At 35.7% G+C, this 17,196-nt stretch overlaps 1 protein-coding gene across 6 annotated transcripts in view; it reads right to left on the reverse strand.

Moving 5' to 3' along the window:
- The window catches only part of ARHGAP5 (Rho GTPase activating protein 5), a 104,492-nt gene that overhangs the window by 23,573 nt on the left and 63,723 nt on the right, over positions 1–17,196 (reverse strand). For 4 of the 6 annotated variants that reach the window (XR_006273561.1, XM_043489627.1, XM_043489626.1 and 1 more), the window contains exon 3: positions 8,839–8,986. Coding sequence is in view for 4 of the 6 variants with exons in the window: in XM_043489627.1 (XP_043345562.1) it covers positions 8,839–8,986 (148 nt within the window). In the remaining 2 variants the exon portion in view is untranslated. The remainder of the gene's footprint in view (positions 1–8,838; positions 8,987–17,196) is intronic. The other 2 variants (XR_006273562.1, XM_043489628.1) reach the window with 1 other exon arrangement.

Genomic DNA, 17,196 nt, shown 5'->3' on the forward strand with positions numbered 1-17,196 from the left:
CCAAGTATCTGACACAGCTTCCTCCTAAGAACAGCCTTTTTTCCTGCATTAACCAGAGCATTCTGCACATTGTGTATCACCTTCATCATCTACTATTATCACAAGGTAAAGCCTGGATTTTTAATGATGTAACAGCTCAGTACAATAAAAATTACTCAGCTGATATAAATTTAAATTATAAAAAGTCACACTATCTTTTGCAATGGTCATGCACTCGTTGTAGGAAAAAATAATAAATGCTAATTCTATTTTGGAAAATAAAGACTTAAAAAAATATTACTTACATGTTACTATTGGCACAAGGACACACACATAGGGTTATTAAAAGAAATTAGGGTTCATTTTTTAAACATTAAATAAAGATTTAATCATATGTGCCCCCAGTTTTAGGAGCTAGGGGTCCCTAATCTCTTAGAGATTATGGTCTAATGGCTGTGGTGTTCAAAAAAACAAAAAGAAAGCATTAGCTGTACCCCAATGACCAGCTACTTCAAGAAGAAAATGTTCTTGCTAACAGATAAAAAATATGTTTCAAGGCCAGAAAACACAAAAGGCAATTTATTAATATACTAGAAATCCTTAAGGAATCTCTGCTAGGCACAGGCATACTAAAATTATCTAATTAAACGCTTTAAAGGCTAATTTATAATCCTTGGCTAGATCAAGAATAAATAAGTCACTCCTGAATCATTAAAGTCAGATGTCAATGGTCACAACTTTAAGCATTATCTGACACTGTTAAGGTTATTAAAAGTCTAGAATTTCAAAAAGCAACCTAAAAAGTCCTTTAGGAAATAACATCATATGTTTCTTAGTGTGATCCATCAAAGAAAGATACATCAGCCCTGTGTAGAATTCCAGCCAAAAATGTTTAACTTGAATCTGACCAGGAATCAGAGAAAATCTGGGAACATTCTGGGAAAAAAACTTAAGAATTTCCAAAAAAAAATGTGTCAAGAAAATACAAGTAAGGCTAGAGAACTATTCTAGATTAAGGAAAGATAAAGAGACATATTTCATGCATAACAATAAATGCAAATGCACGATCCTTGACTGGATCCTAAACTGAAAGAACAAAGAAGCTGTAAGAGGGCATTACTGGGATAATAATGGAAATCTGCTTATAAACAAAATATTTAAAAGTAAGATTTTATCAATGTTTTATTTTCCAAAGGTGATATTTATAATGTGGTTATGTGGAGAAAATGTTCTTGTTCTTAGGAGAAATATGCTAAGAGATTCAAGAGTGAAGTACATGATACCTGTAACTTTCAAATGGTTTAGCCAAAAAAAAAAAAAAAAGGTTGGGGAGAAATGTGGCAACCTCCTCCCCCAAAACTGGTATATCTAGATGAAAGTGTATGTATGCTTCATAATATTATCCTCGTAACATTTCTGAAGGTTCAAAAATTTTTCAAAATGTGAAGAAATAAAATATGGGATGATTACTTCAGATTTGTGGTCACATATTTAACGTGAAATGCGTGGTTTATGTTTTTCTACAGCTATGATCTACTTTTCTTGTCCAACCACAGAGTAGGCAGAGAGTTAGTTTAATCAAAGTTGAGGTTTGCCAAGAGAATAACATGGTGGGGGTTGATGAGATATGCAAAGGAGTGAATATAAAAATGGAATGATATATAGGTAGGACAAGGAAGCACATAAGATAAAAGGCAATGGCATTCATTGAAAAAGTGTTATTTAGATTAACGAAAATGAGTAGGAGTTCTTCAAAAAGGCAAGTGGGAATGATGAAATATAAGTAAAAACAAAGTTATAGTGACCTTTGTTTTAGCAATAAAACAGATTCATTTATACTCATTTCATCTCAGTTATTTATCATTGGTGTGTTGGAACAACATAATTTTCAGACCAATATTTAAAGAACCGCATTGAGACACTCATGCTTCTAACATAGTCTGAGCAGAAAAATAACCTCTAAGCTTTAGCGGTAATCTTACTTTGCAATTTGTAATAATGAGGGCATTTCAGATTAACTACATCTACATGTAAATATAAATTTTAGGATAGTGAGAGAAATTCCTCATTTATCTGGAACTTGGTCATCTCATCACCTTACCTATCATAACTGAAAAAATGCAAATAAAAAGGATTATAAATAGCCAAAAAGATGTTACAAACCCCTGCACTAAAATATACTGTTTTCTTTATAGGAGGAACACCCCCTGTTTTCCCACAGATTCTATTTAACCTAACCAAAATCACAACTTAGACTGCCAAATGTTTTCCTGACTCACAACAAATTAGAAGTTGCAAACTGGAAATGCAAAATAAAATTATAAGCAGCAGGAGATACAATGGCGACAAAACAGCAAATTGAAAAACTAAAATCTAGAAAAAATTTTAGAAAATCTCTAACATAGAAATGCTTCAAAAGTTTCTGAAGATAGCTCTTTAATAACAGAGAGAACTAGCATTAAAATACTCTAAAGAATAAAAAGATAAAGGAAGAAACACTTCCCAGCTCATTCTATGAGGTTGGTATTACCCCGATACAAAAGCCAAAGACTCCAAATGAAACAAAAGCTATATACCAATATTCTTTAGGAATACAGATGCAAAAAACTTCTGCAAAACACTAGCAAACTGAAGGGCTTTCCAGGTGCAGGCACAGTAGTAAAGAAACTGCCTGCAAATGCAGGAGATGCAAAAGATGCGAATTTGATCCCTGGGTTGGGAAGATCCCCTACACTGAGGAATGGCAACCTGCTTCAGTATTCTTGCCTGGAGGCTCCTTGGACAGACAAGCCCGGTGGGCTAAGAGTCAGACGAAACTGAGCACACACACAGCATACTGAATGCAACAGCATTAAAAAGATTACATACCATGAGGCAGTGGGACTTATCACAGGAATGCAAATATGGTTCAACACAACAAAAAGATAATGCAACTCACCACATTAACCGAATGAAAGAATAAACCCTACATGATTATATCAATTGACACAGAAAAATCATTTCACAATATCCAACACCCTTTCACAATAAAAAATACTCTACAAACTAGGAATAAAATGTTTTATGGATTGACTTAGTCTCCCCAAAAGATATGCTGAAGTCATAACCCCCAATGCCTTAGAAAGGGACCTTACTTGCAAACAAGACCACTACAATGAGCTAGGGTAAGATGAGGTCATACTGGAGTAGGGTGAGTCCTGAACCCGACAACTAGCATCTTTCTAAGAAGGCAGATACAGCCAGAACTCCAAAGACAGAATGGAGTAACATTATTGTAAGCCAAGGAATGTCAAGGATTGATAGACACCACAAGAAGCCAGAAAGGATTCTACCCAGAGTCTCAGAGGGAGCATGATCCAACTGATATCTTGATTTCAGATTTCCAGCCTTTAGGCTGTCAGCAAATACATTCCTATTGTTTTAAGCTACCCAGTTTGTGGGAGTTCATTCTGGCAACTCCAGGAAACTAATACAGAAGGAAACTTCTGTAACATGATAAAGAACATTTATGAAAAATTCAGAGCTAACATGATAATGGTGAAAGAAAGCAAGCTTACCTCTAAAGTGAGGAACACCAACAATGCCTGCTTTCACCACAGCTATTCAATATTACACTGGAAGTTCAAGCCAGAGCAAGACACAGAAATGAAAGACAACCAAATTTCAAAAGAAGAAGTAAAGCTATCCCTAGTCACATTGGATATGACCTTATATACATAGAAAATCCCAAAGAATACACACCCACACCAAAAAAAAAAAAAAAAAACTAACATGCTAGTAAAAAAAAAAATTCAGCAAAAACCAGAGAGAATAATCTTAAAAGCAGTTGGGAATTGAGGGAGAGAGGGTAACACATCATATACAGAGGAATACTGGTAAGAAAAACAGATTTTTGGTAAATATCATGCAGAAGACGAGGAGCAATCTTTAGACTATACTTCCTGGTTTCAACAATTACCCCAGAGATAAAATATTGAAAACAAAGTGGTACTGACAAAAATGGATAGGCATATAGATCAATGGAATATAAGTGGAAGAACTACTCACATTTATGGCCAAGTGATTTTCAAAAAGAATCCCAAGATAATTCAATAAATGGTGCTTGGACAATGGATATGCACAAGCAAATGAATCAAGCTAGGATGCCTCTTGTACCACACACAAAAATTAACTCAAAATGAATCACAGACCTAAATGTAACAGGTAAAACTAAAAAAGCTCTTAGAAGAATATATAGGAATGTATTTTTGTAATCTTGGTTTTGGCAAAGCTTTCTTAGCTATGATACCATGCACACAGTGACCAAAAAAAAATTAGATTTCATCAAATATTACAACTTTTGTGCTTCAAATGATACCAACAAGGAATTTGGGGGGGGGGAAAAACTGCAAATCATATTTGAAAGCAACTTGTATCACTGCAGACGGTGACTGCAGCCACGAAATTAAAAGACACTTACTCCTTGGAAGGAAAGTTATGACCAACCTAGACAGCATATTAAAAAGCAGAGACATTACTTTGCCAACAAAGGTCCATCTAGTCAAGGCTGTGTGGTTTTTCCAGTGGTCATGTATGGATGTGAGAACTGGACTATAATGAAAGCTGAGCGCAGAAGAATTTATGCTTTTGAACTATGGTGTTGGAGAAAACTCTTGAGAGTCCCCTGGACTGCAAGGAGATCCAACCAGTCCATCCTGAAGGAGATCAGTCCTGGGTGTTCATTGGAAGGACTGATGTTGAAGCTGAAACTCCAATCCTTTGGCCACCTGATGCAAAGAGCTGACTCATTGGAAAAGACCCTGATGTTGGGAAAGATTAAGGGCAGGAGGAGAAGGGGACGACAGAGGATGAGATGGCTGGATGGCATCACCGACTCAATGGACATGGGTTTGGGTGGACTCTGGCAGTTGGGTGATGGACCGGGAGGCCTGGCATGCTGCAGTTCATGGGGTCACAAAGAGTTGGACATGACTGAGCGACTGGACTGAACTGAACTGTATCCAGAGTATATAAAGAATTCTTCAACTCAACACTAAGACAAACAACTCAACATAAAAATGGCCCAAGTATCTGAATAGATATTTTTCCAAAGATAAACAAATGGCCAATAAACAACTGAAAATACGTTCAACATCATTTGTCATCAGCGAAATGCAAATCAAAACCACATGTGAAGACTTTCACACCCACTAATATGGCTATAATCAAAAAATCAGAAAATACATGTTAGCAAAGACGTGGAGAAACTAGAACTCTTGAATATTGCTGGTGGGAATGTAAATGGTGCAGTCACTTTTTGGAAGACAGTCTCGTAAATTCCTCAAAGGGTTAAACATAGGGGCTTCCTTAGTGGCTCATATGGTAAAGAATCTGCCTGCAATGCAGGAGACCCGGGTTAGATCCCTGGGTCAGGAAGATGCCCTGGAGAAGGAAATGGTAACCCACTCCAGTATTCTTGCCTGGAGAATCCCACGGACAGAGGAGCCTGGTGGGCTACAGTCCACAGGTCGCAAAGAGTCAGACATGACTGAGCGATTAACATATACATACCCTATGATCTAGAAATTCTGCTCCTAGGTATGTATACCCAAAAGAAGTGAAAAACGTGTCCACACAAAAAACTGGTACATAAGTGTTCACTGCAGCAATATTCAGAGCTGTCAGAAAGTGGCAATCAACACAAGTTCACATCAATGGAACATTATTCAACAATAAAAATGAATGGGGATTCCCTGGTGGCTCAGTGGTAGAATCTGTCTGCCAATGCAGGAGAAATGAATTCAGTGCTTGATCTGGGAAAATTCCACATGCTGCTGAGTTAGCCCATGCGCCACAACCACTGAGCCTGTGCTCTAGAGCCCGGGAGCTGCAACTACCAAGACCATGTCCGCAACTACTAAAGCCTGCGTGCCCCAGAGCCAGTGCTCGGCAGCAAGACAAGCCACTGCAATGAGAAGCCCGTGCCCTGCATCTAGAGAGGAGTCCGTGCAGCGACAAAGACCCAGCACAGCCAAAAATAAATAAAAATCATTCTAAAAAGTGAAGTACTGAGAAATGCTAACATGGATGCTATAAAACACTATGTTAAAGCAAAGGAGACAGTCACAAAAGACCAGAATAGGTAAATCCATAGAGCCAGAAAGTTAAGGGAGGATGCGTATGGAGAATGGGGAACTGACTGCCTAATGGATGGGGTTTACTTTGGAAGTGATGAAAACGCTCTAAAATTGAATGTGCTGATGCCTGCACAACTCTGTGAACATACAAATATACCACGGGACTGTACAATTTAAATGGGTAGATTGTAGAGTACGTGAATTTTATTTTTATAAAGTTGTTTTCTAAGAGGATTATAACCAAAGAAAATCTTTCAAAAATAAGGATAATTACTTGTTTAAAGTAAAAATTATGAATATATACTACGATACTTAAAACATATTGTAAATTTAAAGTGTACAATAGAACAAGGGATAGGAGGGTTAAATATACTGTTCCAGGGTTCTTAAGCTACACACTATGCTGGTGTAATGTCGTCTAAAGATGAATTGTGATTAAAGACATATATTTAAAATTTGAGAGTACCACTTAAAATAACCTTAACAGATAAACATAGTAACTGAATGCTGGAGTTAAAATAGAGTAAAAAGTTTTCAGCTAATCCAAAAGAAAGCAAAAACAGAAAAGGAATAATGTTCACATGAGACAAAAAAATAAATAAAAACAAGACAGAAGATTTAAAACTAATCAGATTGATAATTACATAAAAAGCCAGTGATCTAACAAATACTCCACTTAGAAGAGTGGATTGTCAGACTCAGTCCATGAGAAATGCCATTAAATAAAAAGATATAATTAAAAGGATAAAAAAGATATACCACAAAGAAAAAAAGAAAGAAAACGCAATTTGCTACATTAATTTTAGATTAAGTAGGCTTCAAAACAAGGAGATTGCATCATAAAGATACTATTTCATTTTAAAAAAAGACATAATCCTAAATATAAGTGAAACTAAACAAATTTCAAAACACATGAAGCAAAAACTAACACAACTGAAAGGAGATACAGACAAATATCAATTATGATTAAAGATTTTAATAGTATTCAATTAAAAAAAACAAGTCAACAAGAAAATCAGTAAGGACAGATAAGACTTGACCAATATTCTCAAAGAACTTGACCTAACATTGGATGAATCCTTCATCCAATAGCTTAATAAACATTTTGCTCAAGGTCCCAAGGAACATTCTTCAAAACAGACCACATTCTGGGCTATAAATAACAAGTCTCAATAAAGTTACACTGAAGTCAAACTGTTTTCAACTGCAACAAAATTAAACTATAAATGAATAACAGAAAGTTATCTGGAAAACATTTGAAATAAAACTTAATTAATGCATTAAATTAAAACGTCAAAAGGGAAATTACCAAGTATCCTGAACTGAATGAAAATGGAAACAGCATTAAGACTGTGGTGTACAGCTAAAATAATATTTACAGGAAAATTTTAAATGCTAAACACTATGGAAGACTGGACAAAATCATTAATCTAGGTTTATACTTTAAGAAACTATAAAAAAAATCAAATGAAAGCAAAAAGAAGGAAAGAAGTAGAATTCACTGAATTTAGAAATGGACAAAAGAGAAAAAAATCAAGAAAATCAAAAGCTAGTTCTTTGAAAAGATCAATAAAATGGATAAACTTCTAATAAGAGGGAAAAAAGAAATTAGTAATGCCCAAAACCAAAGAAGAGGCATCAAAAGTATGATATGGAATTTTATAAACCACCTTGAAGCAACTTGAATGAAAAGGACAAATTCCCTGAAAGACACAATCAATGCTTACTGAATAAATTGAAAATCTGTACAGTCCTATATTCATTAAAGAAATTTAATCTATAGTTAAACGCCTCCTCACAAAATTCCAAGTCCAGATAGTTCTGCTGGTGAATTCTACCAAAATTTAATAAAGAACTATTACCATTCTATACAATCTTTTCCAGAAAACAGACTCAGTCTATGATGCCAGCTTTACCCTGATACCAAAACCAGATAAAGGCATTGCTAGAAAACTATAAATTGTTAGAATGCAGAAATTTTTAACATTTTAGCAAACTGGGTCCAGCAATAACACACAGACCAAGTGTATTTATCCCAGGAATCTAAGGTTAGTTTAACATTTAAAAATCAATTAATATAATTTCACCATTTACACTGAAGTAAAAATGAGCTTTCTAGATAGGACACATAAACATAATATTCTGCCTTTATTCCTCAACTGTGACTAGTCCAACCCTCGGTAATAGCTTCATTGGATGAAACAGACATAAGAGCAGGCTTGTTTTTAAAACAGTGAGGCTATCTACACACGCCTTACAAATACAACTCAAACCATACAAACCATATTAAGCCAGTGCTCCTGAATAAATAATAACATTACAAACAAGGTACCTCTTGTGCATTCATAAATATTACTGTGAATTTTAAAAGAAAAAATTCATGTGTAAAATGAGTTAAAAAATAGTATCAGACTTAAACATTTTGAAAACATTCAAACTACTACCTTAAATAGTAGCATAATTTAATAACGAAGTTATTTTAAATTCCAGAATTAATTTAACATTCTAGGATCTGACTTTGCCATTTAATAAAAAGAAGTCTAATAAAAGCATGACTGGCTAACAAAAAAACTGCTTTCAAATATCAGATGGTTATGTCTAGAATATGCAAGATAATTAATCCGAATGAGAATGACATACTTTTTTCAAACTTTAGTTTCAATCAGGAACATCTGACAAACTACTGCTGTAGCAAAAGTAAAATTTTAAATCAAACCTCTTGCAATGATAACTTCTATCCTACCTGTATCTTCAATGAATTCCACACATTTTTCAACAAATAGTGGTATAGGTTTCTCAGCTGTAACCAGATCCTGGAGGGGCATCCCAAAGTAATTACTTTCCCAATTTCTACGTGTTGGTGGATTGAAGTTCTTGGTTTTCTTTTTCTGCTATAAGAAAACATATTTAAGTTAAAACTATTTTAATTCCCTTTAAAATAACATTAGTATCAAGCAATATAAATACACAATTTGTATCAAAAGAAATATTTAAAAGTTACATCCAACCTAAATGTCCATCAACACGGGATTCAATAAATAAATTCTGCTATAAACAGCAACTTGACCAAGAGAAAGAGACGAAAGTGAACAGACAAAATAATGGCTGAACAGAAGAAACTGTTCTCTTTGGAAAATAATAGAAAACTGGATAGGCGGGAAAATTAGAAAAGATCATTTTTCAATGCCAATGAAAAGAAGAAACAAGGAGTAAGCATTGCACAATTCACAGTTCAAATGTGGTATGTTAATTGCTGCATTTGTTATTTGGTCTTTGGGAAGTTCCCAGTGAGATTGTTGTGCATAGCTATATTAGTAAGCATAACATAGCTTTACTTATTGATTATATAATGAAGCTATGCAACTCCATGAGTGTCTAGTCCCATTATTTACATCTTATTTCCCCATTTTCTTCCACAGTATCTACTGAATATTTCTTAAAACATTAAGATATTTTTTATAAAAGAAAGTAACATTCCAGTGGGAAATGAGATGTTAATTCAGTCTATTAGAAACATTTTACTAGGCACCCAAAAAGGTAATTTTTATTAGCAATGAACAAAACATTTTCACAATAGTAAAAAGTTACACAAGAATTTTCAAAGTTTTAATTTCAATCTTGCATTGGGAGAAAACAGCTTCTTAACCAGGGAGTGAACATTTCAAAAACTAAGGAAATACTGCCTGAAATTCAACCCTTAAGGAGATTCTGAGTCAGTCTTCCTTAAGTACGGTGTATTTATATTTGTCATAAGTATTGTAACTGACTTACAAATCAGATAAAAACATGCTATTTCTAATCAGAAAAATGTGGGGGGGGGGCACGGGTGGCGCAGAAAGGGAGCACAGGCTGAGGTTTCAATGCTTAAAGCAACAGCTCTCATTCTTCCCAGAGGAGTCTCTCCATTGGATGAACTGATCTTTCAATATTCTTTCAAGTTCCGAGTTATGCAATTTCCCTGGTGGCTCAGACAGTAAAGAATCCAACTACAATGCAGGAGACCCAGGTTTGATCCCTGGGTCAGGAACATCCCTTGGAGGAGGAAATAGCAACCCACTTCAGTATTCTTGCTGGAGAACTTCAAGGACAGAGGAGCCTGGTGGACTAAGGTCCACAGGGTTGCAAAGAGTCAGACACAACTGAGCAACTAACACTAACAGTCAATTAAGTCCTTTCTTTCATTTCAATTTGAGGCTGCTCTACCTAGCAACATCCAGAGTTCAGGAAATCCAACTTCTAAATCTTCATATATCATCACTCTGGTGATATAGATTACACACAGTAGAAGTAGGTGTTTGGAATGTCACCATCAAAGCACTGGAGTACTTGGCCTGGCTCAAGACCTAGCCCATCAAGTCAAACAGTGTGGATTCCTCCTACTCCTTAAATGATCCTTCCACTAACCACCACCACCAAAACAAAACAATGTGCAAGACAGCAGAAATGAGCTGAGGCAGGGATACAGTGGCTGGGTTGTCATCTTTCTTAGAAGGAGCATTAAGATGATTTCGAGTCTACAAACTACTAGAAGCACCATTTGATTAGAAAAGTAAAAACTAAGGCAATAATGGGTGTTTTTGTTTAGAATGATAATACAAGTTTTGAAAAAAGGCTACATTTAAGCAGATTAATGATAACAGCAATGCTTAGCCTTTGGTAGCAGCAACAGAAATAAAAGATCTTAATCTGCAATGCCACCTAAAGGAAAAAGTTGTAAGAAAAGTAAGCTAGCTAGTCCTAACTGCTCCAATCAACTCTTAAGAAATTTGCTTTTCACACTACCCTTTAGGAACCAATCTAAATTCTGAACACTTTACTAAAATTGGGGTTAGATTTCTCTGGGTTATGCTGAGGGGATATCTCCCAAGGTCCATAAAGGCACAACGGCAAGTTACTCAATTCTGCAGATTCAACACCACTAATATGAGGGAATGAAAGGCTAGGTGGCTTATAGCGTGGAATTTCTGGCAAACTCTAAAGGGATAATTTACTAACATTTAACCGCCTTGACAGTCAAGTTACAGGTCACACACGCTGGGGGGGGGGGGGGAAGCATAAAAAACTTAATGAGATTTTACCAATTTTTCTAGTAATTTATACTGCTACAAAAGAAAATTCGGTGTAGGAAAACAGTTTTGAATTAGACACTCCTATATTAGCTTTCATGATGAATAAAAATGTCTATAACTTTCGTCTCTAAGTGATAGTTCTTTAATTTATTTATTTAGGCTGCATTTAGTTTTTTTCTCTAGTTGCTGAGAGCTTTTTCTCTAGTTGCCGCCAACAGGGACTACTCTCCAGTTGTGGTGCAAGGAATTCTCGCTGCAGAGGCGTCTCCTGTGGCAGAGGACAGGCTCTGGGTGCTGCAGCTCTAGGCTTCAGTAGCTGTGGCACATGGGTTCAGTAGTTATAGTGCATAGGATTAGCTGCTCCACAGAATGTGGGATCTTTCTAGACCAGGGATCGAACCTGTGTCTCCTGCATCATCATGCGGAGTCTTCACCATTGAGCCACCAGGGAAGCTCTGTAAAGTGTCAGTTCTTCGGCACAAAAATCGCTTCAGAGAGTTCTTTTAAACTGTGAATTTTGAAAAACTACATAATTCTAGTATACAACCCTTAGTTAAGAGTTGCTAATCTATAGCTTCAAATTTATACCAATTTAAAATAATTTATATAATATAAAATCTATTTCATAAATTAAACTGTCTAAGGCTAGATGATGACAACTTCTATTGCCATTAAGGTTTTCTGAAATGCAAGAAAAAACATGGTTATTTGGTCATTTATATCTATAGCTTTTGACCAATCATTAGTCAAAAGTGGCAGCCCTCAATTTAATAACTGTGTTAGTAGGAAAACAAATCTGATTTATGATAATTCAACTTTTGTTTCATTACTACATTCATGTAAGTCTTAATTTCTGCTTAAATACCAATACCCATGGTTTTTTTTTTCTGGCCACTTAGGTAAATCTCATGTTTGCAAAAGCATATCTAGTAAAACAAACATTCCATTTCACAAATATAAACAATGTTACTAATTAAGTGTCTAGCAGATATTAAAAATTATCATTAGAGTAAGTAAACAAAAAAAGGTATATAAATTGGCTCTTTATAGAACTGGCTCTTCCCCTTCAGCAGTATCAGCAACACAACAAAGCAGAAAAACTAAGCAACATCCTGAAGTAAATACTATAATCAATAACACTGAAAAAAACTCTATACCTCAATTCATAGGTAATCTGAACCAAACTGAAGAAAACTTTGGTAGCAAAAAACAGTTGAGGCAGTTTTCAAAGAATAAATCTAAGAAACAAGAAATTCTGGACTTCTCTATTGTTTTTAAGATGGGATTCTTGAAATAAAAGATGAAAGAAGAAATGAGACAACCAGAGGTAAAGTTTTTGTAAAAAAAAAGTGAAGAAAAAACCCATTAAAGAAACGAATACCGTCTTTAGTAAAACACTCAATGATCCAAAGTATCAGAATAAAGTGGAAAAGATCATCAGAGTCCTCTTTTCTACTCTATCATTTCTATGACACACACCAAAAACCACTTTTGCTCCCATTTTAAAAAGAAGTCTTAATCTTCCTCTCCCTGCGAGCAACTGCTCCAGAATGCTAATTCCTTTTTGTAGAACAAACTCATTGGAAAAGACCCTGATGCTGGGAAAGCTTGAGGGCAGAAGGAGAAGTGGGTAATAGAGGATGAGATGGTTGGATGGCCTCATGAACTCAATGCACGTGAGTTTGAGCAAACTTTGGGAGATGGTGAAGGACAGGGAAGCCTGGTGTGCTGCAGTCCATAGGGTCACAAAGAGCCAGACACGACTGAGCAACTCACCAATAAACTCCACATAAATCACCTATACTAGCTGTCTCCAATTACTCTCTTTCCATTCCCTTTTACATGTTCTCAAATTAATCTTGGGCATCCCTGGTGGCTCAGATGATAAAGAATCTGACTGCAGTGTGGGAGACCCTGGGTTGAGAAGATCCCCTGGAGAAGGGAACAGCTACCCACTTCAGTATTCTGGCCTGGAGAATTCTATGAACAGAGGACTCTGGCAGGCTACAGTCCATGGGGTCGCAAAGAGTCGGACACACCTTTCACTTCACTTCAAATTAATCACTTTCATCACTTCACTAAATCTGTTCTTATTAATTTTATAAATGATTGTTCTGCAATAGTCAGTTTTCAGCTCTCCTCTTAACCTTTCAACAGCTATTCTCTTGAACAGACTTCAGGAGACTACCTCTGTTATCTCACTTGTTCTCCCCTTATTAGTCTCCTTTGCTGGTCCCTCTTGGCAACCTTGTAATACTGGCAACACCCCAGGCCTTAGTCCCTGTCTTTTTTTTCTCAATATCTATAATCACCCTCTTGGTAATGTCACCCATATGCTGATAACCCAAATCAATACCTCTAAGCTCAGCTCTTTCTCCTGATCTCTAGACTCATTTGGAACATTCTACTTGACATTTTCACTTGAATGTCTGAGACATTTCCTAACATGTGCAAAACTGAACTCCTAATCTCAGTTGCTGACAATTCCATCCTTTCAGTTGCCAGACCAAAATCTTGGAGTCATCTTTGATACCTCTTGTTTTCTCACATCCTACTTTCAAATGTATGATACAGCAATTACCCACATCTTAACCATCTTATTGTGTTGACTGCCTAATCAATCCTCCCTGCTTCTACCATCATTCCCTACAAACCATTCTCAATAAAGCAACCAGGATAATGACTCCACAAATAATGGCCTTTAAGGGCTTGCATGCCTGAACTCTGCCTCTTTTTATTCTGACCTTATTTTCCTCTACCTTTTCCTTTATTTTACTCCCTTTCCTCCAACTACACGGCTTGCTTTTTCAGCATGCAACGCATGCTCCTAATTTTAGGACTTCTGCAACGTCTGTTTCCTTTACCTTCTCAATGAGGCCTACACTGACTATTAAAAATTGTAATCGATGGCCTGTCTCCTGCCCAGAACTTCCAATCCTTCTTACACTGCTTTTCCTATCCACAACACTATATGATTTCCTCATGTATCATCATCATTTTGGTGTGTGCCTGCTACAATTTAAACTCCACACAAGGGCAGGGATTTTTATTTGCTTTGTTCATTAATATACTTTAATGACCTGGAATACTGTTCGTAAAGAAGAAAAAAGTACAAAGATAGTCGAGGTCTCTTCTGAAATAATGAATATACCTTGTAGATCGAATAATCTCACCATGCACCAAGAAAGATAAAGAAAAAACAGGAATAAATCATCAAGTTACAGATACGCTGCAGAATCAGTAAGCTTCAGAAATCTTAAAAAGCATTTAGGTAGAAGAAACCAATGACCAACAATGGTGAAAAAATAATCAGGCTAGCCTCAAAGGTCTCATGAAAACCTAAAAAGTCAGAAAATTCTTCTACAGGAATGTTCATGAGAAAAAGATTTGTCAAGGATTCTTTAGTGTGTCATCCAATTGTGGGTAATAAGCAACTCTAAAAGGAATTATAAAGCTCTCAAATATGTAATAATTAATATTTAAATGACAGCACTCTCAAACTGCCTTCTTACAAATCCTAATCACATAATGAAACATCCTTGGGTGGAGAGCAGGGGACACAGGGATAAATTAGAAGTTTAGGATTAATATATATATATTAGTATAAATGAAGTAGGTAACCAACAGGGACCTACTGCATAGCACAGGGAACTATACTCAGTACTTTGTAATAAGCTACAAGAGAAAAGAATATGAAAAAGAATATGAAAATATATACACATATACATAATAACTGAATCACTTTGCTGTACCTGTGAAACTAATAAAACATTCAAAATCAACTATACTTCAATTAAACCACAATGAAACATCATCAGTAATAAAGAACTTACATCTGGAAAATATGTGCTTTGAAAAACATAAAAATAAACATTTAAACACAAAACTAATTCTGAGTTACAGTGGTACAGCTACTAAACAGAATATTATCTATAATTCTGTGAGTCAATCTACAGAATGTAATAATTACACAACTAGTAGGCCAGAACCAAAAGCTTCAACCTATCCTAAAAAAGGTGGTGGGGAGTAAAAGATAAAATAGTTATGTTAATATGCAACAGGGTATCACGATATACTATGAAGGATTAAGGATGATAAACTGAAGTTGGGATTCAATATAAACTTAAAGATAAAAAGAAGCCACAAACAAACAAATAGCTCCTTTCTCTCTCTCTCTTTTTTTTGGCGGGATGAAAAATAAAAATAGAAAATAAGAAAAAAGCAAACTGAAACATAAAAATAAATGTAAATGGGTGTTTCCCTGGTAACTCAGTGGTAAAGAATCCGTCTGCCAAGGCAGGAGACACACGTTCGATCCCTGGACCGGGAAGACCCCACATGACTCGCAGCAGCTAAGCCCGTGCACCACAAATACTGTCTGTTCTCTGTGGAGCCCAGGAACCACACTACTGCCACAACCACTGCATGCCTCACGCCCCAGAGCCCAAGCTCAGCAACAAGAGAAGCAACCGCAGTGAGAAACCCGAGCGCCGCAACCAGAGAGGAGCCCCACCACCTGTAACCCGAGACAGGCCGATGCAGCAACGAAGACCCAGCACAGCCAAAAACGAAGATTAAAAAAAATTTTTTATTATCTAAATGGAATAAGATCAGGTAAGCTATAAAAGACTCTCGGACTTGGTAAAAAAAAAACAACAAAACACTAAACGTGACTAACCACATGCCATTTTAACAGACACTCCTAAAAGTGAAAAACAAAATGATGGAAAAAAGAATGATTTTTGTTTCTACAAGAGCAATGTTAACTCTGCTGCTGTCTTCAAAGCAAAAAGCTTTGAACCATACAAAAGAGACTCATATGACAATTATCCAGAATTCAACCCATCAAGTTGCAACAACAAACTATAGCAGAAATATGTACCTCTAAGGAAACAGAAAATTTTAAATGACCTCCTTTAGTTCTTGTCAGATCAAGTATACCAAAATTACAGATAACAAAGATGAATTAAGAAGGTTGATTTCAACAGATTTATATATACTAATATATGTTAAAGTCCAGGAACCGGATAAATAGTATAATCTCATTCCAAACTAAATCACTTATGTTAATATTATAGCAAAAATTAAAAAACAAATACTAAACTATTGACAACAATCCTCTAAGTTTAGAGGATGGTAAAAAAAGAAAGAAAAGGTTGGGGTGAGGTTACACAGAATTTTCACTGTAATTTGTACATTTCCTTTCGTAAAGAAAATGCTTTCTGAGAAGATAAAGATTACTTGTGTAACCAGAAAAAAAAATCAAGATTTTAAAAATTATGTCTATGGAAAAAAACTGTCTACGATACATAAATTATAACCCTGTTTTCAAAAAGGAAAGAGATAGGAAATCAAAATTTTCCCCAGTAGCTTCCAATCTGAGTTTTCTCTCCTTACATACTGTCCCACACAGCATGCTAAAAAACTGAGAAGTTGTGCAATTAAAGAAACTCATGTAACTACAAGTACTACCTATCCTCTCTCTTTCTAATGTCCTCAATTCAGATTTCATCCATCTATCCCTCTCCTGGGTCATTCTTATGAATATACAAATATAATAACTCTCATTTTAAAAAACGAACACAAAAACAAAACCCTCCTTTGATCCATATTGAGCTCTACTGTCCCAATTCTTGCTCCTCTTCATAGAAAAACTTTTTGAAGTTGTCATCTACATTTACCATCTCTACTTTTCCACATCCCATTCACTCTTCAACCTACTTCCATCTGGCTTTCTCTCCTGTTCCACAGAAATCCCTTGCATTCCTATATACTAACAATGAAAAAACAGAAAGAGTAATTAAGGAAACAATACCATTCACCATTGCAACAAAAAGAATAAAATACTTAGGAGTATATCTACCTAAAGAAACAAAAGACCTATACATAGAAAACTATAAAACACTGATGAAAGAAATCAAAGAGGACACAACAGATGGAGAAACTCCAGTGTCATTGGATTGGAAGAATCAATTGTCAAAATGGCTATTCTAACCCAAGCAGTCTATAGCTTTCAAATGCAATCCCTATCA

The sequence above is a fragment of the Cervus canadensis genome, chromosome 17 (genome assembly GCF_019320065.1).
Source record: "Cervus canadensis isolate Bull #8, Minnesota chromosome 17, ASM1932006v1, whole genome shotgun sequence".
Classification (NCBI taxonomy): domain Eukaryota; kingdom Metazoa; phylum Chordata; class Mammalia; order Artiodactyla; family Cervidae; genus Cervus; species Cervus canadensis.